The following is a 27,954-nucleotide window of genomic DNA, read 5'->3' as shown; positions in this document are numbered from 1 at the left end:
ATTAACCAGTCTGCTTCCTTTATGATTTTATGGAAACCTTGTATCATTCATAAGTCAGAAATACCTTTGCCTTTGATTTTTATAGAGTGTGCTGAATAAAAATGGTTAGAGAGGCCAGGTGTGGTGACTCATGCCTGTAATCCCAGCACTTTGGGATTCCAAAGCAGGTGGATCAAACTGAGGTCAGGAGTTCGAGACCAGCCTGGTGGCCAATATGGTAAAACCCCATCTCTGCAAAAAGACAAAAATCAGCAGAGCTTGGTGTTGCTCCTGTAATCCCAGCTACTCTGGAGGTTGAGGCACGAGAATCGCTTAAACCCAGGAGGCGGAGGTTGTAGTGAGCCAAGATCACACCACTGCACTTGCTCTCCAGCCTGGACAATAGAGTGAGACTCTCTCAAAAAAAAAAAAAAAAAAAAAAAATAGGCCGAAGAATGGGATAGGGAGAGAAGTGGAAAGAGATGAGGCCCTGGGCAGAAATGGCAAGCCTGTGAAGCAGACAGCCCTATTGATTTATGCTGTGAACTGCATTCTGGATCAAAGAATTGAAATCCATTATGCCAAGTGCATAGCCTACAAATCCCTTTGAAAAGCAATTAGGTGCCATCTAATCCCAAATCATTTAAAAATAATTTTAAAGTACTCAGAATTCTAAAATGCCCTAAGCAGTTTGTCTTGAAAACAGTGAAATGGATGGAAAAATAACATTTTAATGATATCTTCCTCCCATATATTTAATTGTGTGACTTAGTGTGTTAAATTGCATTTTAGATTAGTACAGATCTGGGGGCTAGGATATATTCCCTTGGATATTCTGAAACTCACATAAAACAGGATATGGAAGGGCAGCTTATCAGGTAGCTTAAACATTCTTTTCTAATTTTGCCATAATTTCAGACTTTTGGAATAGTTGCAAAAATTGTACAAAGAATTCCCATGTACCCTTTACCCAGATTTTCCAAATGTTAACATTTTACCATGTTTTCAAAGACCTCAGAAAGGTAAAAATTTGGTTATCTACATAGAAACAAATCACCTGAAGAATAAAGACATCGCAGAATTAGTTTAAGAGAGCAGTTACTCAGAGGAACAAAGGATCTTAGAATCAGAAGCTCTCAAGATGAAGAAAGACTTCTATAATAGAGTAGGACAAAATAAGAGAAAAATTTTACATAAATAAATAATTACGTCCTTTTTACATGTAGCCATAGAGGTCATAATTCTATATCCATATGGTTGACATTTTTTGGTAAACTCCAGACGTGTAGTGCTGTATACTGTTACGTGATAGTCAGATTTTAAACGTGTGTATATGTTCGTATGGGTTTGTATTAACATGAGAGATAGTGTACACCTAAAGCACTCAGCTTTTCATTGTACGTCAGAATTTAAAATACATATGCCTTTGACCCAGCAGTTTACCTTTGAGTTTATTATTTAAAAAAAGAATTTATTTTTTAAAATAATCAAATAATATGCAAAATTTTTAATAAAGATAATACAGGCTAGTTATAGTATTCTGTAAGATTAGTCACTTTGCACAGAAATTACACAGGTGTAAGTGGTAATTTAAAAACTTAATTGGAAAATATACATAATAAATTTCCCATCATAATCACTTTAGGCATATAGTTCAGTAGAGTTAGGTACATTCACACTGTTGTGCAACAAGTCTCTAGAACTCTTTATCTTGCAGAACTGAAACTCTGTACTCCCAGCCCCTGGCAACTACTAGTCTACTTTCTGTCCATGAAAGTAGGTACTCTAGGTACCTCATATAAGTAGAATCATACAGTATTTGTTCTTTTTCGTGGCTGGCTTGTTTCACTGAGCAGAATATCCTCAAGGTTGATCCGTGTTGTAGCCTGAGTCAGAATTTACTTTTTTAAAAAAACTGATTTTAAATAAGACTTTATTTTTTGAAGCAGTTTTAAGTTCACAGCAAAATTGAGTGGACATCCTGCACCAGAGTGGTACATTTGGCTCCACATGAACACATCATTATCACCCAAAGTCTGTAGTTTACATTAGAGTTCCCTCATGGTGTTATACATTCTGTGGATTTGAACAAATGTGTAATAACTTATATCCACCATTACTGTATCACAGTAGAGTAGTTCCATTGCCCTGAATATCCTCTGTGCTCTGCCTGTTCATCCCTCCCTTCCCCCTAATCCTTGGCAACCTCTGATCTTTTTACCATCCCCATAGTTTTTTGCCTTTTCCAGAAAGCCATGTAATTGGAATCATAAGTGTGTAGCCTTTTGAGATTGGCTTTTTTCACTTAGCAATATGCATTTAAGCTTCTTCTACATTTTCTCATAGCTTGAAAGCTCATTTCTTTTTTGTGCTGAATGATAATCTATTGTCTGGATGCACTACAGTTAATCCATTCACCTATGGAAGGACATTTTGGTTGCTTCCAAGTTTGGGCAATTATGAATAAAGTTATAAACATCCATGTGCAGGTTTTTGTGTGGGTGTAAGTTTTCAACTCCTTTGGGTAAATACAAAGGAGGATAATTGCTGGATTGTATGGTAAGAGTATGTTTAATTTTGTAACAGACTGCCACACTGTCTTCCAAAGTGGCTGTACTATGTTGCATTCCCATTAGCAATAAATGAGAGTTCCTGTTGCTCCACATCCTCAGCAGCATTTGGTGTTGTCAGTGTTTTGAGTTTTAGATATTTAAATAGATGTATAGTGATATCTCATTGTTTTAATTTGTTATTCTCCCATGACATATGATGTTGAACATCTTTTCACATGCCTATTTGCCATCTATATATCTTCTTTGGTGAAATCTCGTCAGGCATTTTGCCTACTTTTTAATTGGGTTCATTTTCTTATTGTTGAGTTTTAAGAATTCCTTATTTTGGATAACAGTCCTTTTTCTGATTCATCTTTTACAAATGTTTCCTCCCTGTCTGTGTCTTGTCTTCTCATTCTTTTGGCAGTGTCTTTCACAGGGCAGAAGTTTTTTGTCTTAATGGAGTCCAGCTTAATGATTTTTGCTTTTATGGTTTGTGCTTTTGACATTGTATCTTAAAAGTCATTGCCATACCCAAGGTCAACTAGATTTTCTCCTATGTTATCTTATAGGAGTTTCATAGTTTTTCATTTTACATTTAGGTTTATGATCCATTTTGAACTAATTTTTTTGAAGGGTATGAGGTCTGTGTCTAGATTTGATTTTTTTGGTGTGTGGTTGTTCACTTGTTCCAGCACCATTCATTGAAAAGACTAACTTTGCCAAACAAATGTATTGCCTTTGCTTCTTTCTCAGAGATGAGCTGGCTGTATTTATGTGGATCTGTTTCTGGGCTCCCTCTTCTGTTACATTGGTCTATTTGTCTGTTATTTCACCAATATCACACTATCTTGATTACCGTAGCTTTATGGTAAGTCTTAAAGCTGGGTGGTATCAGTCTTCTGATTTTGTTCTTCCCTTTCAATATTTTTTCTGGCTGTTGTGGGTCTCTTGCCACTACATGTAAACTTTAGTGATCAGTTTGTTGATATCCACAAAATAACTTGCTGGGATTTTGATTGGGGCAATGTTGAATCTAGAGAAGAAGAACTGAGATTTTGACAGTATTGTGTCTTGCTATCCATTAACATGGAATATCTCTCTTTATTTAGTTTTTCTTTGATTACTTTCATCAGAATTTTGTATTTTCTTTTTTATATAGATCTTGTACATATTTTGTTAGATTTATACCTTACTTCGTATTTCACTTTTTGATGGTGCAAATGTAAATGGTATTGTATTTCAGATTCTGCTTATTCATTTCTAGCATATAGGAAAACAGTTAACCTTGTCCCTGCAACCTTACTGTAATTACTAGTTCCAGGAGTTTTTTTAATTGATTATTTTGGATTTTCTACATCAACAATTATGTCATCTATGAAGAAAGACAATTCTATTTATTCCTTCCCATTCAGGGTACTCTTTATTTCTTTTTTTTTTTTTTTTTTTTTTTGGAGACGGAGTTTCGCTCTTATTACCCAGGCTGGGGTGCAATGGTGCGATCTCAGCTCACCGCAACCTCCGCCTCCCGGGTTCAGGCAATTCTCCTGCCTCAGCCTCCTGAGTAGCTGGGATTACAGGCACGCACCACCATGCCCAGCTAATTTTTTGTATTTTTAGTAGAGACGGGGTTTCACCATGTTGACTGGGATGGTCTCGATCTCTTGACCTCGTGATCCGCCCGCCTCGGCCTCCCAAAGTGCTGGGATTACAGGTGTGAGCCACCGCGCCCGGCCCTCTTTATTTCTTTTTAAAAATCTTACTGCATTAGTTAAGACTTCTAGTACAATATTAAAAATAAGTGGTGAGAGGAGATTTTCTTGTCTTTTTCCTGATCTTTTTTTTTTTGAGACAGAGTCTCGCCCTTACTATGTCACCCAGGCTGGAGTACAGTGGCGTGATCTCGGCTCACTGCGACCTCCACCTCCTGGGTTCAAGCAATTCTCCGGCCCAGCCTCCTATGTAGCTATTTTTTTGTATTTTTAGTAGAGATGGGGTTTCACCATGTTGCCCAAGCTGGTCCCGAACTTCTGACTTCAGGTGATCCACCTGCCCCAGCTTCCCAAAGTGCTGGGGTTACAGGCATGAGCCACCACGCCCGACCTTCTTCCTGATCTTAATGGGAAAGCTTCCAGTTTTTCACAATTAAGTACGATGTTAATAGTAGGTTTTTTGAGGCTGTTATTTATCAGGTTGAGAAAGTTCCCCTCTTTCTAATTAGCATTTTCTTCTTTTTTAAGACTGAATAATAGGCAGTATGTATATACCACATTTTCTGACCCATCGATGGTCACTTGGGTTGCTTCCACATTTTGGCTATTGTGAATAAAGCTGCTATGAACATGGGTGTACAGCTGTCTATTCAAGACCCACCCTGCTTTCAGTTTCTTGGTGTATATATCCAGCAGTGGAATAGCTGGATCATGTGGTAGTTCTATTTTTGATTTTTTTTAGGAATTAATATGTAAAATTTTATATACAAGGACAAATTTTTATACTGCATTGATGTTTATTTTATAATAGCAAAAACTTGGAAGCATATTTGATCAGCAGGCGACTGGCATATAAATTACGACACATGCATATAATAAAGTATTATGCAGCTGTTTAAAAAGATATGGTAGATCTGTATGTTTTGACATGTAACAATGTCCAGATATATTGTAATATGAAAAGGACAAACAATATGTATAGTATGAACCTGTTTTTATTTTAAATCTATGTATGTATGCTCGAAATTTATTTTTCAAAAATAATGAACTTCTGGGGTGGGGGGTAGTGGAGATTATAAGTGTGATAGAAGAGCAAACTTTTAACCTTACTGCTTTATAAATTACTGTATCATTTTGGGGTTTACAAGAAGCACAGTTTTGATTTTTTTTTAATTTTAGACAGAGTCTGGCTCTGTTGCCCAGGCTGAAGTGCAATGGCACAACCTTGGCTAACTGCAACCTCCGCCTCCTGGGTTCAAGCAATTCTCCTTCAGCCTCCCAAGTAGCTGGGATCACAGGCTCCCACCACCAGCCAGGCCAACATGGCGAAACCCCATCTCTATTAAAAATGCAAAAAATTGGCCGGGCGCGGTGGCTCAAGCCTGTAATCCCAGCACTTTGGGAGGCCGAGGCGGGTGGATCACGAGGTCAAGAGATCGAGACCATCCTGGTCAACATTGTGAAACCCCGTCTCTACTAATACAAAAAAATTAGCTGGGCATGGTGGCGCGTGCCTGTAATCCCAGCTACTCAGGAAGCTGAGGCAGGAGAATTGCCTGAACCCAGGAGGCGGAGGTTGCGGTGAGCCGAGATCGCGCCATTGCACTCCAGCCTGGGTAACGAGAGCGAAACTCCGTCTCAAAAAAAAAAAAAAAAAAAAAAAAATGCAAAAAATTTTGCATTTTATAAGCAGAAAGCCAATTTGAATTTTTGGGAAAAAAGTTGATTGACCCTCACTTGTCTTTGACATATAAAGAAAATGTTAAGTATTTCAATTATTTACTAAGTGTTTTTATGCCCACAAGGTCAAATGCTAGTCACTGAGATATCATAAATCTCTTTTTATTATTATATTTGAATGTCTTTTTATTATTAAGGGTATCTGTTGTTTTGTGATCTGAGGCATAAAATTAGTACAGCGATTTCCATCAAAATGGTTTCATATAAGGAACACCACTCGACCATTTTTATGTCACATTTGAATAGTGCTTCCCATTTCCTATGACTTGGTGTGGCACAGTAAGTAGTGAAATTGAAAGTTTGTCAAGGTTCCTCTGCACTTGAAGAAAATATCTTTAAGCATTGTGTTATATTACACACTGATTCCTGTTCTTTTCCTTTTCCATCTGATAGTAGAACTTCATGGAGGAACACGGAGTGACCCAAACTGAACATATGGCTACCATAGAAGCACACGCAGTGGCCCAGCAAGTGCAGCAGGTCCATGTGGCTACTTACACTGAGCACAGTATGCTGAGTGCTGATGAAGACTCGCCTTCTTCTCCCGAGGACACCTCTTACGATGACTCAGATATACTCAACTCCACAGCAGCTGATGAGGTAACAGCTCATCTGGCTGCTGCAGGTAATGTTGTTTGGATTAGAAGCTCTTCTTTAATTTTAATTTTTTTTGTTTTTTGAGACAGGGTCTCACGCTGTTGCCCAGGCTGGAGTGCAGTGGCGCAATCATGACTCACTGCAGCCTCGATTTTCCGGGCTTCAGTGATCCTCCCATCTCAGCCTCTGGAGTAGCTGGGACTGCTGACATGAACCACGATATCTGGCTAATTTTTGTATTTTTTATAGAGACAGAAATCTCACTGTTTTACCCAGGCTGGCCTCAAACTCCTGGGCCCAAGTGACCCTTCTGCCTTGGCCTCCTAAAGTGCTAGGATCACAGGTGTGAGTTATCATGCCTGGCCTTTATCACAATTTTTTTAAGCCTTGCAGTTATAACTTGAGCCTGTATTATACTGAGACTTGAGGTCTGGAATCACTTACTATTAGTGTTATGGATTTGGTTTTATTTTTTCATCTGTTCTGCCCGTGTTTTGGCTTTAAACTAAAGCATTTATTCCATTTGCATTAAACAGAATGACTGACATATATTTAGATTTAAATTTACCTTTTCTATATACTTTCTCTTTACCCTACCTGTTTTGTTTACTTTTCTCTTTCTTGGCATTTTTTTTTTATAGTAATTGAAAATTTTGTATTTTTTTTCTTTTGTGTTAGTTTGAAAGTTACAAGCTTTTACTATTAGTGATACTGGTAGAAATTATAACATACATCCTTTACTTACCAATGTTTTATGTTGACTGGGCTCAGTGGCTCATGCCTGTAATCCCAGCACTTTGGGAGGCCTAGGTGGGAGGATCACTTGAGCCCAGGAGTTTGAGACCAGCTTGGACAATGTAGTGAGACCCTATCTCTACCAAAAAAAAAAAAAAAAAAAAAATTAGCTGTGTGTGGTGATGTGCTCCTGAGTCCCAAGTACTTGGGAGGCTGTGGTGGGATGACTGATCACTTGAGCCCAGATGTTTGAGGGTGCAGTGAGCTATGATTATACCACTGCACTACAGCCTGGGTGACAGAGTGAGAGCCTGTGTCCAGTTAAAAAGGAAGAGCAAAAAGTTGTATATACTTGGTACTTTTAACCTCTACAGGGATAATACAAATTTCTTAGAACACTTGAATTTCATGCACCCACCATATATGCTATTGTTGTCCTTTGTATTCATTTTTGGTATACAGTTGGCCCTCTTTATATGTGGGTTCCACATCTGCACACTCAACCAATTTTGAATAAAAAGTATTAGGGAACAAACAATAAAAAATAACAATATAACAATTAAAAATAATACCAATAAAAGGCCAATACAATATAGCAACTATGTATATAGCATTTACATCGTGTTAGGTATTGTACTTAACCTACAGGTGGTATGGAAGGACATGCATAGGTTATGTGCAAATACTACACCCTTTTATATTAGGGGCTTGAGCATCTATACATTTTGGTACCCTTGTGGGGTATTGGGGGAAGGGAGGGGAAAGTCAAGATCCTGGAACCAATCTCATGAGGATTTGAAAGGACAACTGTATTTTACACACCACAAAACAATATTTTTATTTTATATGTAATGTTCATTTTTTTCCCCTGCATCTCCAGCTGGTCTCCTGAGATGGTTTTTCTTCTGCCTAAAAACACCACTTAGTATTTGCTTTAGCATGGATCTGCTAGTAGGAAATTCTGTTTTTGCTTGTCTATGAATATTTTTATTTAAACTTCAACCTTGAAGGATGTTTTCACTGAGTATGGAATTCTAGCTTGGTGGTTATTCTTTCCTCATATTGAAGGTACTGTTCCACTGTCTTCTGGATTCCATTGTTACTATTGAGAATTCAGCTATTTCGTTCTAACAGCTACTCTTTTGAAGATTATCTCCTATGTGGCCCATCCCCTCTCCCCACTCAACTGATTTTTCTCTCTAGTTTTTGTGATATATTTGGCTCTGATTTCTATTTATTTATTCTGTTTAGGATTTTTTGTACATCTTGACTATGTGGATTGATGTCATCGATTCTGGGAAATCTTAGCCACTAGATTTTGCTTCTGCTGCAGTCCATCTCTTTTCATTCCATGGCTCCACTTACTTACGTTAGTCTTCCTCACTTGTATGTCTCTTACCATCTATTCTGTATGTACCACCTTTCTGTGTAGTTTCTTCTGTCTTTCAACTTGCAATTTTCTTCTTCAGGTGTTGTATTAATCTGTTTTCATGCTGCTGATAAGAGATACCTAAGATTGGGAAGAAAGAGGTTTTAATGGACTTACAGTTCCATGTGACTGGGGAGGCCTCACAATCATGGTGGAAGGCAAGGAAGAGCAATCAAGTCACGTCTTACATGAATGGTAGTAGGCAAAAAGAGAGAGAGCTTGTGCAGGGGAACTCCTCTTTTTAAAATCATCAGATCTTGTGAGACTTATTCACTATCACAAGAATAGCACGGGAAAGATCTGCCCCCATGATTCAATTACCTCCCACTGGGGTGCCTCCCACAACACATGGGAATTATGGGAGTGCAATTCAAGGTGAGATTTGAGTGGGGACATAGAGCCGAACGATATCATTCTGCCCCGGCCCCTCCCAAATTTCATGTCCTCACATTTCAAAACCAATCATGCCTTAACCAACAGTCCCCCAAAGTCTTAACTCATTTCAGCATTAACTTAAAAGTCTACAGTCAAGTCTCATCTGAGACAAGGCAAGTCGCTTCTGCCTATGAGCCTGTAAAATCAACTTCCTAGATACAATGAGGGGTACAGATACTGGGTAAATATAGCTATTCCAAATGGGAGAAATTGTCCAAAAAGGGCTTTAGGCCCCACGCAAGTCTGCAATCCAGCAAGGCAGTCAGATCTTAAAGCTCTAAAATGATCCCCTTTGACTCCATGTCTCACATCCAGGTCACACTGATGCAAGAGGTGGGGTCCCAAAGTCTTGGGCAGCTCTGCCCTCTTTGGCTTTGTAGGGTATAGCTTCCCTCCCAGCTGCTTTCATGGGCTGGTGTTGAGTGTCTATGGCTTTTCCAGGCAAATAACGCAAGCTGTCAGTAGATCTATCATTCTGAGGGCTGCCCTCTTCTCATAGCTCCACTAGGTGATGCCCCAGTAGGGACTGTGTGTGGGCTCTCGGACCCCACATTTTCCTTCCGCACTGCCCTAGCAGAGGTTCTCCACAAGGAGAACCTGCAGCAAACTTCTGCCTGGACATCCAGGCGTTTTTATACATCCTCTGAAATCCAGGCAGAGGTTCCCAAACCCCAATTTTTGACTTCTGGACACTTGCAGGCTCAACACCATGTGGAAGCTGCCAAGGCTTAGGCCTTGCAGCCCCTGAAGCCATGGCCCAAGCTCTACATTAGCCCCTGAAGCCACAGCTAAAGCAGCTGGGATGCAGGGCACCAAGCCCCTAGACTGCACACAGCACAGGGACCCTGGGCCCAGTCCTCAAAACCACTTTTTCCTCCTAGGTCTCCAGGCCTGTGATGAGAGGGGCTGCTGTGAAGACCTCTGACATGCTCTGGAGACATTTTTTCCATTGTCTTGGGGATTAACATTTGGCTCCTTGTTAGTTATGCAAATTTCTGCAGACAGCTTTAATTTCTCCTCAGAAAATGGGATTTTCTTTTCTGTCCACATTGTCAGGCTGCAAATTTTCCAAACTTTTATGTTCTCCTTCTGTTATAAAACTGATTGCCTTTAACATCACCCAAGTCACCTCTTGAATGTTTTGCTGCTTAGAAATTTCTTCTGCCAGATACCCTAAATCTTTTCTCTCAAGTTCAAAGTTCCACAAATCTCTAGGTTGAGGCAAAATGCCACCAGTCTCTTTGCTAAAACATAACAAGAGTCACTTTTGCTCCAGTTCCCAACAAGTTTCTCATCTCCATCTGAGACCACATCATCCTGGACTTTATTGTCCATATCACTATCAGCATTTTGGGCAGTGCCATTCAACAAGTCTCTAGGAAGTTCCAAACTTTCCCACATTTTCCTGTCTTCTACTGAACCCTCCAAACTGTTCCAACCTCTGCCTGTTACCAAGTTCCAAAGTCATGTCTACATTTTTAGGTATCTTTTCAGCAGCACCCCACTCCTGGTACCAATTTACTGTATCTATCCGTTTTCACACTGCTGATAAAGACATACCTAAGACTGGGAAGACAAAGAGGTTTTAATGGACTTACAGATCAATGTGACTGGGGAAGCCTCACAATCATAGCAGAAGGCAAGGAGGAGCAAGTCACATCTGTATGACAGGAGGCAAACAGTGAGAGACCTTGTGTGAGGGAACTCATTTAGGACCATCACATCTTATGAGACTTATTTACTATCACAAAAACAGCACAGGAAAGACCTGCCCCCATGATTCAGTTACCTCCCACCAGGTCCCTCCCACAACATGTGGAAGTTATGAGAGTACAATTCAAGATGAGATTTGGGTAGGGACACAGCCAAACCATATCAGCTGTGTTTAAGGTGTTTTTTTCTATGTGTTTTCTCTTTTCTTTTTTATTTTCTTTATTTATTAAGGTGCTTTTAAATCTGTTCATTGACTTCTTAATGTTGATAATTGTTAACAGTTTAACCAAAACTACTAACCAGGTATTTTTTTAGAATTTCTAGTGTGTGTGTGTGTGTGTGTGTGTGTGTGTGTCCCAAATTTGCACTCAACAGTTTCCAGTAGTGGAAAAAAAAATTTTTTTAACAAATATGATTTTATAATTTATCTAGTAATTTGCTCTTAAGTTCCAGTGAGTCTGTTTTTGTTACATGTTGTTAATGCCATTTCTTGTTCATGTTGGCTGTTTTCTTGGTGTACTGTTTTATTTGAATGAATGCTGAATGATGTGTTTGGAAAATTATTTTAGAAATAATTTGGGGTCTTGTATAATGTTATCTTCATTTAGAGAGGATTTTTGTTTGCTTCTGCCAGCTGCCTGAGGGCATAGCAATCCTGGATCATCTTAATCCAATTTAAGGTTTTGAGATTTTTCTGGGCTACTAAATGACTTAAAGCTGGGCTACATTTTATATCATTTACTTTCCTATTTACATTTGAACATTTAGCACCATAGTGAAAAGACTTCATGTAAACTATGCCTCAATGGGTATAGTATTAGATATTGATCTTAGAAGGGTATTTAGAAAAGCTGGACAAGAAAATGATCAGGAGTGGCCAAAATACTACGTTTTGAAAATATGTTGTATTTAAGAGAAGGAAGACGCATCCTTATTACTGTCAGTTATTATCCACTCTGTATTTCTGGAGTGGTGAATTTAAAAATAAGTCTTGGTGGCAAAAGACATGAAATGTTTGTAAAATGTATTTTGTGAAATGCTTAGACGTTCCAGCAGAGGGCATCCTAACATTAATGAATCCAGGTCCACTGCATTTCTATGAAGGAAGATGCTTTTGAGACATGGTTTTGCTGTATTACTGTACTGCTTAGTCATAGTGTTAGGACCAGGAAAAGACTTAGTTTGACCCCTTCATGTGACAGATGTGGAAAATGAGACACAGCTGGTAGAGATGACTTACCATTTGATCATTCAATATTCAATTATTGAGCAATTATAATGTACAGTACATATGTAGACACTATGAACCAGCAGGCAAGAGTTTTCTTCCTAGAAGTGCAAAAGGCTTATTGTGGGGGGAAGAGAGTTTGTTTCTGAAGGAGCTTTCATCCAGTGGTGGGGGAGGGCTACAAATAATAAAGTAAAATGATTAAAGTAAAATAATAAAGTAAAAAAGCGTTGAATGTGCTGAAGAAAATAATGAGGGAAGGTAATGGAGAGGGAAGGATAGCAGGTTGCCGCTAGTTTGGGTTGTCTGGGAAGACTTCTCTGAGGAGGCAGGTTGTGACTGACAGGCAATTGGCTGTCAGCAAAGGGAAGTGCATTTCAGACTGAGAAACATTGAAAGCAAGGACTTGCAGATGGGAAATGGGAAGGAGGCCAGTGTGGTTGGAGCCCTGTGAGGCAGGCATGAGTCAGACCACCCAGGGTCTGGGGGCTCTGTGTGGTAAGGAATTTTGAGAGGCAACAGAGCACAGTGCTTACCTGCCCAGGCTCTGGAACCAGGCTTTCTGGGTTGGAATCCCGATTCCACTTAACTAGCTTGGGGATTTTTCTGAGGAGCTGGTCTATAGCATTCATCATATCTGAAAGGTGACCCAGAAAAGGTAAATGACCATTCAGTATATTGTGTTGCCCCTAAAAAACACTTACAATTCTCGGCAGCACAGGCAGCCCCTGATAGTTGTTGATTTTCAAGAAAAAAAGTTGATAAGTAGTACAACTAAATGAAATCTTCAAGTAATAAAAACAATATCTCAAGTTGGTTGACCTTTTTTAGTATCAATCACCAATTTTTTTTTCTTTTTTTTTGTTTTTGTTTTATTTTTTCAATCACCAATTTTTTATTTTTTATTTTTATTTTTTGAGACAGGTCTCACTCTGTTGCCCAGTGCAGTGGTGGAATCACGGCTTACTACAGCCTCAGCCTCCCTGGGCTCAGGTGATCCTCCCACCTCAGTCTCCTGAGTAGCTGGACAGGTGCATGCCACCGTACCCAGCTAATTTTTTAATTTTTTGCAGACATGGCATTTTGCCATGTTGCCCAGGGCTGGTCTTGAACTCCTGGGGCTCAAGCGATCCTTCTGCCTTGGCCTCCCAAAGTGTTGGGATTCCAGGCATGAGCCACTGAGCCCAGCCCTAGAAGACTTCTTTTTAAACAAAATTGGATTTATTTTTTTCATTTTTTGAAATGATAAGGGATAAGATAATAAAGAAGCGGAGAAAGATTCACGTGGTCTGTAGACATAATTAGTACCTTGAGAGTAATAGTTTTGGTAAATTGTCCAGCAAGCAGAAAATACTGAATATTTGAATCATACAGAGAAGTATCAAGATTGACATAACCAATGCACATGCACCCACTACCCAGCTTTGTCAGTTCAGTTATTACTACTTTGACATGTTTGTGTCAAATGTTTTTTAAGAAATAAAAAGTATAGATGTGGTTGAAATTCTCAGTGGAACTCTTTCTAATCCTGCTCGCCTCCCTCTCTCCCTCCACTGAGGTAACCAGTATTCTAGATTTGGTCTTTGTCCTCCTCTTGCATTTGTCTATATTTGCTATTATGTGTCTGTATGATTAAACAATATTTAGCATTGTTTTGCATGTGTTAAATTTTATATTAAATGGTGTCACTCTGATACCGTTTCTGTAATATTATGTTTATCTCATTCAACATTATTTTTCTGAGATTTACCATGTTGATAATATGGCTGGTTTTTTTAAACTGTTATTTGATATTCCATTCATTATCTAAATATTTCTTTTGTTGTTGTTGTTGTTATTTTGAGATGGAGTCTCACTCTCTTGCCCAGGCTGGAGTGCAGTGGCATGATGTCAGCTCACTGCAACCTCTGCCTCCTGGGTTCAAGCATTCTCCTTTCTCAGTCTCCCAAGTAGCTGGTACTACAGGCACACACTGCCATGCCTGGCTAATTTTTGGATTTTTAGTAGAGACGGGGTTTCACCATGTTGTCCAGGCTGGTCTTGAAATCGACCTCAAGTGATCTGCTCACCCTGTCCTCCCAAAGTGCTGGGATTATAGGCGTGAGCCACCACACCCAGCCTGAATATTTCATATATTGGTAGATACTCAGGTTGTTTATAATTTTTTCTGTTTTGACAATGTACCACAGTAACACATTTTACATTGTGACTCAGAATAAATGAATACACCTATAGCCAAAACTACAATTTTAATGAAATAATACTTACCCCTACTACAAATTATATGGGGTGATATGTTCTAGTTTAGTCTATTAAAAAAAATACATACTCACGAGCCACTGAAAGGTCACACAAGCTATAGGTTGAAAAATACTACTTGAGGATATACCCAGAAGGGGACTTGGAGGGCCAAAGATGTCCATTTTCAGCTTTACTAGATATTGCTAAATGTCTTTCCAAATCGTATTTATTTACATCCCCACAGGCAGTGTGCTGTAGTGCCCATTGCTTCTCATTCTTACAGTCGGCGTTATCAGTCTTTTTTCATTTTTGCCAATCTAGTAGCATGAAATGGTCTCGCAATGTTGGTTTAATTTGTATTGTTGAGCCAGAGGTTCTAGCCAGTGCAATAAGACAAGGTAGATCACCATTTTAGATCTTTATTGACTTGATTTTCTTTCTTTGCCTATTTCCTGTTTATACCTTTGCCCATGTTTCAACTCAGTTTTTGTTGTCTTTTTTTATATCAATTTGTAAAAATTATTGATATATATTTTGTATTCCTTTCCCAATACTATGTGTTGCAGTCATTTTCCTCCAGTTTGTTGCCTACCCCGTTTGTTATTTTTTTGTTCGTGAGGTTTTTATTTATATTATTGTGACATTTATTAATCTTTTACCTTACAACAGTATGTAAGGTAACATTTTATCCTTTTGGGATCTTGTTCAAGGAGTTCTTCTTAACTCTAACTTTATAAAATATTCTATAGTAGTTTATTGTAGAAATTATATTTTTTTTAATTTTCATTTTTAAAAGTTTGTATTTATTTATTTTTTAAGGATAGGATCTTACTGTGTCACCCAGGCTGGAGTGCAGTGATGCAATCATAGCTCTCTACAGCCTCAAACTCTTGGTGTCAAGTGATCCTCCTGCCTCAGCGTCCTGAGTAGCTAGGACGTCAGGTGTGCAGCACCGTGCCTGGTTAAGTTTTAAATTTTTTTTGTAGAGATGGAGTCTTGCTATAGTGCCCAGGCTAGTCTGGAACTCCTGGCCTCAAGCAGTCCTCCTGCCTTGGCCTTCCAAAGTGCTGGATTATAGGCTTCCTTTTGTTTTTCATTGTTTTGTTGAGGTTGTTGTTTTACATTTAGGCCTTTAATCCACCTGGAGTTTATTTTTGTATGTAAGGATCTAATTTCACTATTTTTCCATATGGATAACCAGCATCTTATATTTAACAGCCTGTCCTTTTTCGTCTTTCTGACACAGGAGGATGTTTATGAAATCTGCAGTTCAGTTGCATTGGTTTGTCTGTCCCTGAGCCAGGTCCACACTGGTTTCATGACCATAGATACAATCTTTTTTATTTATTTTATCTCATCCTTCTAGTCAGTGGAGATATAACCTTAATGAGTATAGCTTTATAATTATTAATATGTGGTAAGATGAATGCCTTCAAATTCTTAAAATCTTATTAATTGTTTCGGCTATTTTTGGCCATTTGCACTTACATTTAAATACTAGGATCAGTTTAGCAAATTCCACAAAATCCCATGAACTGTATTGAGTTTGTAAATAAATCAAGCAGCTTTATGCCCAATCGCCTAAAACTGGAAATAGTCCAAGTATCCATCAGAATAATGGGTAAACAAACTGGTTTATTCAAACAATGGAATATTACTTGGCAACAAAAAGGAACAAACAACTGATTCCTGTGGCAGCATGGATGAATCTAGAGACATTATTCTAAGTGAAAGAAGTTTTAAATGAAAGAGTATTTACTATATGATTCCATTTATCTAAAGCTCTAGACTAGGCAAAACTCTAATGTACAGTGAAAAAAATGAGAATAGTAGGTATCTTTGAGAAGTAAGGATGGGAATTGACTGAAAAGGGACATAAAAGGACTTTCTGGAGTGATGTTATTATTATAGGTCTTGAGTTTCTTTTTCTTTTTTTTTTCTGAGACGCAGTCTTGCTTTGTCATCCAGGCTAGAGTGCAGTGGCATGATCTCCATTCACTGCAACCTCTGCCTCTGCCTCCCAGATTCAAGCACTTCTGCCTCAGCCTCCCGAGTAGTTGGGACTACAGGTGTGCACCACCATGCCCAGCTAATTTTGTATTTTTAGTAGACATGGGGTGTCACCATGTTGGCCAGGCTAGTCTCAAACTCCACACCTCGGGTAATCCTCCTGCCTTGGCCTCCCAAAGTGCTAGGATTACAGGCATGAGCCACTGCACCTGGTTAGATCTTGAGTTTCATGAGTATATACATTTTTTAAATTTATTGAATGTATACTTGGATTTGTATATTTTATTATATGCAAATTTTACCTCAAAAGAAAAAAATTGTAAAGAAATATTGAACTCTAGCTAATGCCATGCCTGCTCAAGTATTTACAACTCAGCAGCAAAAAAACAAAATAACCCAATTCTAAAAATGGGCAAGGGACTCTAATAGACATCTCTGTTAAGAAGACATATAAATCACCAATAGGTTAGATGCTCAATATCACGGGGAACAACAGTAGGAAAATACAAATCGAAACCACAGTGAGAGACCACCTCATACCCGTTAGGATGGCTGTTCAGCATAACTAGTGGTGGTGAGGTTGTGGCGCAACTGGAACCCTTATATACTATTGGTGGGAAGGTACAGTGGTCCAGCTGCTATGGAAAACAGCATGGAGATTCCTCCAAAAACTTAAAAATAGAACTACTGTCTATGATCCTGCTGTCTCACTTCTCAGTATTTATCCAACAGAATTGAAATCAGGACCCCCAAAGAGATATCTGCACTCCCTTGTTCATTGTATTGTTCGCAATAGCAAGATGTGAAAACAGCCTAAATACCCATTAGTGGATGAATGACTAATGCAAATTCGATCTGCATGTACAATGGAACATTATTTACCCTTAAAAACAGAAGGAAATTCTGTCATATGTGACAACATGCTTCAACCTTGGGGACATTATGATAAGTGAAACAAACCAGTCATAGAAAGACAAATACTGCATGATTCTACTTATATAAGATATTTAAAATAGTCATAGAGACAGAGTAGAATGGCACTTGCCAGGGTCTGGGGTGAGGGACAGATGGGGAATTGCTCTTCAGCGATGCAAGGTGAATACGTTCTGGATAGCTGTACAGCATTGGGCTTATAGTTAGCAATGATGTGTTGTACACTTTAAATTTTAAGAGAGTAGATAACATGTTAAGTGTTCTTACCACAATTTTGAAAAATAAAATGTTGTTGGGAAATGCAGCAATAAAATTTTTTTCCTAACAGCTATTTATGATGGAAAGAAAGGTAAAAAGCAGTTGCTTATTTTTTTATTTGCTTTGAGGTTCTTTAGAGGGGTTTATTTAAGTCAGGCTGGTTATATTACTAACAACATGTAGAGAAGTTCATTTAGGTTTACAGGGAGGCTTATTTTATTTGAGCGACTTAGAGTATGTATGCCAGCATCCAGATGAGCAATTAAATTTAGTATTTATTTAAGCCTTTTAAATAAATAAGGATAAAAAATAAGGATTCACAAATAAGGATAAAGTTAAAATGTCTATTAAAAAAGATTGTCTTTGCTATGTTGAGGTCCCAGAAATCAGAGACTTCAATAGTTCCTTAGAGTCTACCCTCCATCTCCCCTTCAAAAGGCAAAACAAAACATTATACATTAGTTTCAGGGCAAGCCACACCAACTTTTTTTAACATTTTCTCACAGTGGGAAAGTTATCTCTTTTCTGCCAGAATGCCTTCATCAACTTGACCTTGTGTTGAACATCTCCTTTTTTGGCACAATTCCCAGATCTACAAGAAAGTTTTTGAATTAAGATGGTATTCATGCAGATACTCCTTTAGGTGTTGTGGGGTTCCAAGTATGAGTGATTATCTCCAACTTCTTTAACTTGGCAGTGTCTTGGAGTAATGGAAACAGGGGCACAGGGATAGAAGTACATATTGAAATCTGTACGTTTTTTCAGTTTTGGCAAGCTTCTCCTCTCGGTGCTGCAATTTTTCCTAGCACCTCTAAGAATATTGCCTTAACAGTTTGGGATGCTGGCAAAACAAAACAAAACAAAAACAACATTATGCAAAATTCAAACTGGTGTGTGGTGGGGAGGTGTAAGTCATTTGCTTTTTAAAAAGATTCATTGTATGTTTTATTGGTAAATCACAATATGAATCATGTTAAGCAATAGAGAAGTATATTGATAATATCAGGACCAATAATGAAGTATATTGATAATATCAGGACCATTCTATGCAACATGTTAGGACAACATATTACGAAAGCAATGCTACCTTGTTTGTACCTTTAATTGTTTCTGTCTTGAACAGTTTATAGGCTGCTGCCTAATCTCAGCACTTACGTTATTATTTCAGGTCCTGTGGGAATGGCCGCTGCTGCTGCTGTGGCAACAGGAAAGAAACGGAAACGGCCTCATGTATTTGAGTCTAATCCATCTATCCGGAAGAGGCAACAAACACGTTTGCTTCGGTGAGGGCTCCCTTGTCCATACTGTTACTATTCCTCAAATGCTTCCTTTAGATGACAGACTTAGAACATATGTTATTTGGTATGTCAAGGATGCTTGGTTCGATTCCTTGATGACAGATAAGTCTTAAAAGTATCATTACAAAATTAAATACATGAAAACCAAGAAATATGATTTAACAGATACATAATATCACATGAATTCATTCAGAAGAGTTGTATGCCTGCTGTGTGCCAGGCATTGTCCTAGATATTGGGTATAGAAGAATGAGCAAGACAAATTGCCTTAAAGGCTTATATTCTGCTAGAGGGGAAAAGAAAAAATAAACATGCAATATTTCAGGTGATGATAAGTGCAATGGGAAAAAAATTCAGTGGCGTAAGGAAATTAGAAAGGTCAGGAGGAAGGGGGACAGAGTCGTTTTTCTCTTTTATGGGGTGGTCTGGGAAATGCTTTTTGATAAGGCAGCCTTTGAACAGAGAACTTGAAGATGCCGAAAGAGCACCCATGCTGATGCTCAGGGGAAGAACATTTCAGGTAGGGAGAAGATCAAGAGCAAAGGCCCTGAGGTGTGAATGTGGTAGTTGTGTGTGAGGAACAGCCAGGGAGATATGAGAGGATGTTCAGAGTAGTGGAGAAGAGATGCGCCAGGAGATCTTTTTTTTTTTTTTTTTTTTTTTTTTGATAGATGTGGTCTTGCTATGTTGTCCAGGCTGGTCTCAAACTCCTGACTTCAAGCGATCCTCCTGCCTCAGCCCCAAAATGCTGGGGTTTTTTTTGTTTTGTTTTGTTTTTTGAGATGGAGTCTCACTCTGTCACCCAGGCTGGAGTGCAGTGGTGCTATCTTGGCTCACTGCAACCTCTGCCTCCCAGGTTCAAGTGATTCTCCTGCCTCAGCCTCCCAAGTAGCTGGGACTACAGGCGTATGCCACCACAGCTGGCTAATTTTTTGTATTTTTAGTAGAGACAGGGTTTCACCGTGTTAGCCAGGATGGTGTCAATCTCCTGACCTCATGATTCGCCCGCCTCGGCCTCCCAAAGTGCTGGGATTATAGGCGTGAGCCACCACGCTGTGCTGACTTATATTTTTAAAGAATCACTCAGGCTACTGTATTGAGAATAAATTCTGGGGATACAAGAATGGAATCAGGGAGACCAATTAGGAGGTAAATATAGTAATGTAGACCAGAAATGATAGTGTCTTAAAACATGGCAGCAGCATGGGTAGTAAGCGATCAGGTTCCAGATATATTTCAAAAGTTAACTCACCATGATTTGTTCATGTGGAGTGTGAGAGGAAAAAAAAGAGTGCAGGATGATTTTTGGTCTGATTACTAGAAGAATTGAGATGACATTTACTGAAGGAGGAGCGAGCATGGCAGTGAGGGTGAGACAGAATCAGGAATTTGGTTTTGGACACAGTAAGTTTGTGATGCCTCTAACCATTAAGTGGAGATACAAAATAAGCAGTTGGATATATGAGTCTGGAATGCAAATGAGAGGCCTTAGCTGAAGATATTATAAGCATATAGGTAGTATTTAGAACTAGGAGACTGGATGAGGTCACTTAGGGAGTGAGTGTGGACTGAGGCCTGAAGCACTCCACCTTTTAGAAGTTGGAGAGATGAAAGGAACCAGCAAAAGAGTCTTAAGAAGCAACCAGTGAGTCAGGAAACAAACCAAGAGAGTGGTATCCTGTAAACCAGGTACAAAAAGTGTGTCAGAAAGGAGAGCGTGTGATCAGCTATCAAATACTGCTGATGGGTTGAAAAAGATGCCAACTGACCATTAGATTTAGTAACATGGAGTTCACGACTGAACTTGACAAGAGTGTATTTAAAGGAGTGGTAAGGATGAAAAGATTGGAATAGCTTTAAGAGAGAATGGGGAGAGAGGAAATGGAGGCAGTGAATATACACCATTGTTTCAAAGAATTCCATCAGATTTCTTGTTTGATAAGTGGTCCTTCACTCACCAGTCTCTTCAAAGGGTAGAAGACATTCCCTGGAGAATTCTGGAATGTAGAACTTTAAAATAATCTCCTGTGATTTCAGAAGGAAAAGACAGTGTTTCTGTTTAATCCATTGTTACTATATTTTAACGAGCTGTTTTCAGGTTGACAGGTGCAGCAAACCACCATGGCACTTAAATACCTATGTAACAAGCCTGCACATTCTGCACATGTATCCTGGAACTTGAAGAAAAATAAAATAAAAAATAAAAAAGCTGTTTTTAGCCTGACATGGTGGCTCAGGCCTGTAATCCCAGCACTTTGGGAGGCCAAGGTGGGCAGATCACCTGAGGTAGGGAGTTCGAGACCATCTCAGCCAACATGGTGAAACCCCATTCCTACTAAAAATACAAAAAATTAGCCAGGCGTGGTGGCGGGCACCTACAATCCCAGCCTCTTGGGAGGCTGAGGCAAGAGAAGAATTGCTTGAACCCAGAAGGCAGAGGCTGCAGTGAGCCGAGATTGCACCACTGCACTCTAGCCTAGGCGACAGAGCGAGACTCCATCTAAAAAAAAAAAAAAAGCTGTTTTCATTTCAACCTAACTTGTGAAATACTATAGGACTGAGAATAATTGTTTATATCACAATGAAAATCTGAAGCTACAACATTTTTAAAGTATAGATATACCTTGGAGATACTGCAGGTTTGGTTCCAGACCACTGCAATAAAGCAAGTGTCATACAATAAGTCACAGAAATTTTATGGTTTCTCAGTGCATAAAAAAGTTATGTTAACACTATATTCTGTTAAGTGTTACAGTGGCATTATGTCTTAAAAAAGCAATGTGCGTACCGTAATTTTAAAATACCCTTTTTTGTGTGTGTGACAGAATCTAGCTCTGTTGTCTGGGCTAGAATGCAGTGGTGCAGTCATTGCTTACAGCAGCCTCGATCTCCTGGGCACAAGTGATCCTCTCACTCAGCCTCCCAAGTAGCTGGGACAGTAGGTGCATGTTTCCATACCTGACTAATTTTTTCTTTCTTTTTTTTTTTTTTGTAAAAACAGGGTCTCACTATGTTGCCCAGACTGCGCTTGAACTCCTGGGCTCAAGCAGTCCTCCCGCCTCAGCCTCCCAAAGTGCTGGGATTCCAGGTGTGAGCCACTGGGCCTGACCACTAAAACACTTTATTGCTAAAAGATGCTCGTGCCCATCTGAGGCTGCACTCAGTCGTAATCTTATTGCTGGTTGAGGGTCTTGTCTTGATGTTGATGACTGCTGACTGATCAGGGTGCTTGGTTGTTGCTGATGGTTGGGGTGGCTGTGGCAGTTTCTCAAAATAAGACAACAAATTTTGCCATATTGATTGACTCTTCCTTTCATGAACGATTTCTCTGTAACATGTGATGCTGTTTGATAGCATTTTACCCACAGTAAAACTTTCAAAATCAGAGTGAGTCCCCTCAAATTCTGCTGTTGCTTCATTAATTCAGTTTGTATAATATTCTAAATCTTTTATTGTGATTTCAACAGTATTCATAGCATCTTCATCAGGAGTAGATTTCATCTCAGGAAACCAGTCTTTGCTCATCAATGAGAAGCAACTCTCATCCATTCAAATTTTTTCATGAAATTGTAGCAATTCAGTTCCATTTTCAGGGTCCACTTTTAATTCTGGTTCTCTTGCTGTTTCTACTGCAAGTTACTTCCTCCACTGAAGTGTTGAACCCTTTAAAGTCATCCATGAGGCTTGGAATCAAGTTCTTCCAAACTTCCATTAATATTGATGGTTTGACCTCCTCCCATGAATTGCAAGTACTCTTAATGGTGAAATCATTAAGGTGAAAGTACTTGCAATCTTGAAAGGTGAATTCGTTCCAGGTTTGCAATTTATTTTACCCAGATCCATCAGATGAATCACTATAGCAGCTATAGCCTTTCAAAATGTATTTTTTACATGATAAGACGTGAATGCTGAAATGACTCCTTGATCCATGGGCTGTAGAATGGATGTTATCTTAGCAGACATGAAAACAGCATTAATCTTGTACGTCTCCATTAGAGCTCTTGGGTGACTAGGTGCATTGTAAGTGGGCAACAATAGTTCAAAAGGAATCCTTTTTTTCTGAGCAGTGGGTCTCAACAATAGGCTTAAAATATTCTGTAAACCATGCTGTAAACAGATGTGCTGCCATCCAGGTTTTATTATTCTATTTATAGAGCACAGGCAGAGTAGGTTTAGCATGATTTTTAAAGGACCCTAAAGTCACTAGCTGAATTAGCCCCTAACAAAGGAGTCAGTCTGACCTGACTGGGCATGGTGGCTCACGCCTGTAATTGCAGCATTTTGGGAGGCCGAGGCCGGCAGATCACCTGAGATCAGGAGTTCGAGACCAGCCTGGCTAACATGGTAATACCCCATCTCTACTAAAGATACAAAAAATTAGCTGAGTGTGGTGGTGCACGCCTATAATCCCAGCTACTCAGGAGGCTGAGGCAGGAGAATCACTTGAGCCTGGGAGGCGCAGGTTGCAGTGAGCCGAGATTGCACTCCAGCTTGGGCAAGAAGAGCAAAACTCCGTCTCAAAAAAAAAAAAGACCCCCCGATACAGTATCTGTGAAACACAAAATAACAAAGCACAATAAAACTCGGTATGCTTGTAGCATTTTTGGACAAAATTATGTCAATGAGATATAAACAATGACTATATCAATAAGAAATAGTAAAAGCAAATCATTTGAGCCCCTTTTATTAAGCATGGAGATGATATGATAAATTCTGTAAGAGCACATCTTGGTTGTGATTTTTATTTATTTATTTATTTTTTAAACAGAGTCTCATTCTGTCACCCAGGCTAGAGTGTAGTGGTGCCATCTTGGTTCACTGCAACCTCCACCTCTGGGGTTCAAGCAATTCTTGTCTCTCAGCCTCCCAAGAATCTGGGACTACAGGCATGTGCCACCATGCCTGGCTAATGTTTTTATATTTTCGGTAGAGACGGGGTTTACACCATGTTGGCCAGGCTGGTCTCGAACTCCTGGCCTCAAGTGATCTGCCCGCCTCGGCCTCCCAAAGTGCTGGATTACAGGCATGAGCCACTGTGCCTGGCCAGTTGTAATCTTTATAATTGTAAGTAGCAGTAAGTGGTGTTGCTCAGATCAAGAAGAATGATACTCACTGTGTTCAAAATTGTGTCATGGCTATGTCCCAAGGCAAAACCTTCAGTTGAGCCTTCTATTAGTAGTCGTTAAGAAAAAGGTATGTACATATTTTTGCTAAATAGGATAGAAAATCTCACATTCTGTTCACATTTTACGTAAAAGAAAGCACATCTGATTAAAGTGTCTTAAGTCATTTGTGTCTATGTCACTGTAATTTCTGCCTTTTTAAAACTTATTATTCTTTTTTCCTTTTCTGATTCAGGAAACTTCGAGCTACATTAGATGAATATACTACTCGCGTGGGACAGCAAGCTATTGTCCTCTGTATCTCACCCTCCAAACCCAACCCTGTCTTTAAAGTGTTTGGTGCAGCACCTTTGGAGAATGTGGTAAGTGAGAACCCGGCTGTTCGCAGATGCCCTTTGCTTTCTGTCAGTTGCTCCCATTCTTCTGATCCTCTGTCTAGTATAACAATTGGCATTTCTATTATCCACTAACCCAGGAGTGCAAGTGGGGACTAGTTTTCAGACTACTTTATGCATATCAAAACAAGAAGATTATTACTGTTTTTACTTCCTACGTCAAGGTATTTTACCTCCCCAGATGCAATGGGTGGCCAGGGGAGGGTTTTAGATTTGTTTTAGCTTTTCGGTACTGGAGAAGAGAAGACATGCCAGATTTCATGGTTGTCAACAGTGTGACAGTAAAGGCTATTTCTCAGGCACCATTTTGAACTAGAAGCCTTCTACTATATTCTTCTAAGGAAAGGTCGTAACACATCCTAATTAGAGGGCTTCAGGAATTTTTGGAAAAACTCAAAATCCAAAAATGTTAAGAAATAACCACATTTCAGAGATAGGAAGATGGTGTGAAAAAAATACAACAAACAGAATTTCTATCAACGGATTAGTAATTCTGAACTCAAAATTTAATGCCTATATTCAATATAGGAGACATCTAATAAATGTCAGTTGATAGAAATTCTGTTTGTTGTGTTTTTTTCACACCATCTTCCTATCCCTGAATGAGAGGGGGCAGGGAAACACGCTGTTTTCTTTATTAGGAGACTAATGCAGGATTTTGTAACAAAATTGCTGATTTATATCAGAAACAAAATAGTAGATAATTCCAAAGTGTCAACTTCATGAGGGAAACCTGGGGGCATTTTATTGATCGTTATTTGAGTTACATATTTGAAGTCTCCTACATTTCTTCAAAGAATTGATTTAATACTCTGCTCCAAATATAGAAATATATTTGAACATTTTGATTATATAATTATCCAGAGCTAATTTTATAAAAATAGTCTTTTGCCCCTGTGTACTTACACAATAAGAACTATTCTTTCTCAGGCCACATTAACTTTGAATCATTAGTAGAATAATGCTCTGTCAGAATTTAAATTGCATTTTGTTTTTATTAGGATAAAATTTATTAGCTTAAAATGACATTTATTATGTGTCTCCCATATTGAATATAGGCTTTTTTTGAGTTCAGAATTACTAATCCGTTGATAGAAATTCCGTTTGTTGTAGTTTTTTCACACCATCTTCTTATCCCTGAAATGTTGTGGTTATTTCTTAACATTTTTGAGTTTTGTTTCGAGTTTTTCCAAAAATTCCTGAAGCCCTATAATTAGGATGTGTTACGACCTTTCCTTAGAAGAATATAGTAGAAGGCTTCTAGTTCAAAATGGTGCCTGAGAAATAGCCTTTACTGTCACACTGTTGACAACCATGAAATCTGGCATGTCTTCTCTTCTCTAGAACCGAAAAGCTAAAACAATTCTACTACTGATAGTAGTAAAGATGGTGCAATCTATGAAAAAGATTCATCTAGAAGACTCAGAAAAATACTTCAGAAAATTACTTACTGCAAAAAAATTGTTTTTAAGTTTTGGGAAACTGTTGGAGTTCTCCATAGAATACAGGAAGATACAGACTCTGTTAAACAAACAGGGTAGACTAGACTAAGATAAAAAGATTTTATCTTTGACTGACATTGCTAAATATAAGTTAGGGAATGCAAGTACCAGTAAAATTTAGAAGCAGAATATATTTTCCAGAATACCAAAGAAAAAAGAAACAAGACCAATTGTCTCTATAAAACATAGAAAACAAGGAAGGAGTTTTTAAAAACTAAATAAAACACATAGTCTAGAACACAATAATACAAGTGAGGCCAGTTAATTCTGTTATAAACCATACATATAAATGGGTTAAACTGCCTTGTTAAAGGCATAGATGTTCTTTCAGGTTGGAACAACAATCCAAATCAGACCCACCTCTGTTCAACGTATGTGTCATACTCATAGCCACTCACAAATGTTAAAAGCAGATTCAAGTAATAGAATCAAGAAAGTAAAAAGACAACACACAGAATGGGAGAAATATTTGCAAATCATAATGTCTGATTTAAAAAAACTTGTGTTGAGAATATATAAAGAATTCTTACAATTCAACAATAAAAAGACAACCCAATTTAAAAATAGATAAAAGGGCCACACATCGTGGCTCATGCCTATAATCCTAGCACTTTGGAAAGCCGAAGCAGGTGGATCACTTGAGGTCAGGAGTTCAAGACCAGCCTGGCCAACACAGTGAAATTCCATCTCAACTAAAAATACAAAAATTGGCTGGGCACAGTGGCAGGCACCTGTAATCCCAGCTACTCCAGAGGTTGAAGCAGGATAATCGCTTGAACCCAGGAGGCAGAGGTTGCAGTGAGCCAAGATCCCGTGCCACTGCACTCCAGCCTGGGAAATAGAGTGAGACTCTGTCTCAAAATATAATAATAAAAATAAAAATAGGCAAAAGGTCTGAATAGATATTTCTCCAAAGAGATATAGTAATGGCCAGCAAGCACATGAGAACTAATGATAAATAATCATTTGTTATTGATCACTATTTATCACTAGTCTTTATTTATCACTAGTCATTAGGGAAATGAAAATAGAACCACATTGAGATACCACTTCATACCCACAGGGATGAGTATAATCAAAAAGATAACAATAAGTGTTGGTGAAGATTTGGAGAAAGAAAAGGCAAAAATGATACAGCTGCTTTGGAAAACAATTAGTCAGTCTCTCAAATTGTTAAAAGTAGAGTTGCCGTGTGACCTAGAAGTTCTATTCCTAAGTTATACCCAAGAGAACTGAAAACATGTTCACACACAAACTTGTACACAGTGTTTATAGCAGCATTGTTGATAATTGCCAAAAAGTGGAAACAACTCAAATGTTCATCGGCTGATGAATGGATACATAAAATGTGGTATATCCATAGGATAGAATATTATTCAGCAAGAAAAAGGGAAAAAGTACTTATATTATACTACAGCATGGAAGAACCTTAGCAACATTCTGCTAAGCAAAGAACCCAGTCACAAAAGACCACATATTGTATGATTCCATTTATATGCAATGTCCAGGATAGATAAACCTTATTTATATAGAGAGAGTGGATTTGTGGTTGCCAGACACTGGGGAAGGGGAAGGGAGGAATGGGGAGTGACAGCCAGTGGGCATGGTTTTCTTTTAGGGGGAATGAAATGCTCTAAAATTAGCATTTTTGGTGATAATTTTAGGACCCTATAAGTATAAAGTCTTATGCTTTAACTGGGTGAATTGTATAGTATGGCAGACTGAATTATGACCCCCAGAGATGTGTAGGTCCTAATCCCTGGAACCTGTGAATGTTACCTTACATAGCAAAAATGCAGTTGTAATTAAGTTAAGAGTCTTCAGATGGGGAGATTTATTTATGGCCTATCCAGGTAGGCTGTAAATATCACAAATATCTTTATAAGAGGGAAACAAAGGGAGATTGGCATAGAAGTAGATGTGCTGGTGGAAGCAAGAGATTGGATGCAAGGAGGGGTCCAGAGCCAGTGATACAGGCTAGACAGAAGCTAGACAAGGCAAAGAGATGATTCTCCCTTAGAGAGGCTCCCTTTGAGCCTGCGGAATGACCTGGCCCTGCCAACACCTTGACTTT

The 27,954-nt window shown here is 38.7% G+C and overlaps 1 protein-coding gene across 3 annotated transcripts in view; it reads left to right on the top strand.

Moving 5' to 3' along the window:
• The window catches only part of NRF1 (nuclear respiratory factor 1), a 143,911-nt gene that overhangs the window by 37,256 nt on the left and 78,701 nt on the right, over positions 1-27,954 (top strand). The window contains exons 2-4 of one of the 3 annotated variants that reach the window (XM_021673680.2): positions 6,377-6,608; positions 18,731-18,845; positions 24,219-24,345. In XM_021673680.2, coding sequence (XP_021529355.1) covers positions 6,386-6,608; positions 18,731-18,845; positions 24,219-24,345 — 465 coding nt within the window. In that variant the 5' untranslated portion in view covers positions 6,377-6,385. Of the gene's footprint in view, positions 1-5,949; positions 6,609-18,730; positions 18,846-24,218; positions 24,346-27,954 lie in introns of those variants that run through there. The other 2 variants (XM_021673683.2, XM_021673686.2) reach the window with 2 other exon arrangements.

The sequence above is a fragment of the Aotus nancymaae genome, unplaced genomic scaffold (assembly GCF_030222135.1).
Source record: "Aotus nancymaae isolate 86718 unplaced genomic scaffold, 86718_ANA_hifiasm-v0.15.2.pri h1tg000002l, whole genome shotgun sequence".
In the NCBI taxonomy this organism is placed as follows: Eukaryota; Metazoa; Chordata; class Mammalia; order Primates; family Aotidae; genus Aotus; species Aotus nancymaae.
This window is presented reverse-complemented; position numbering and strand designations above follow the sequence as displayed.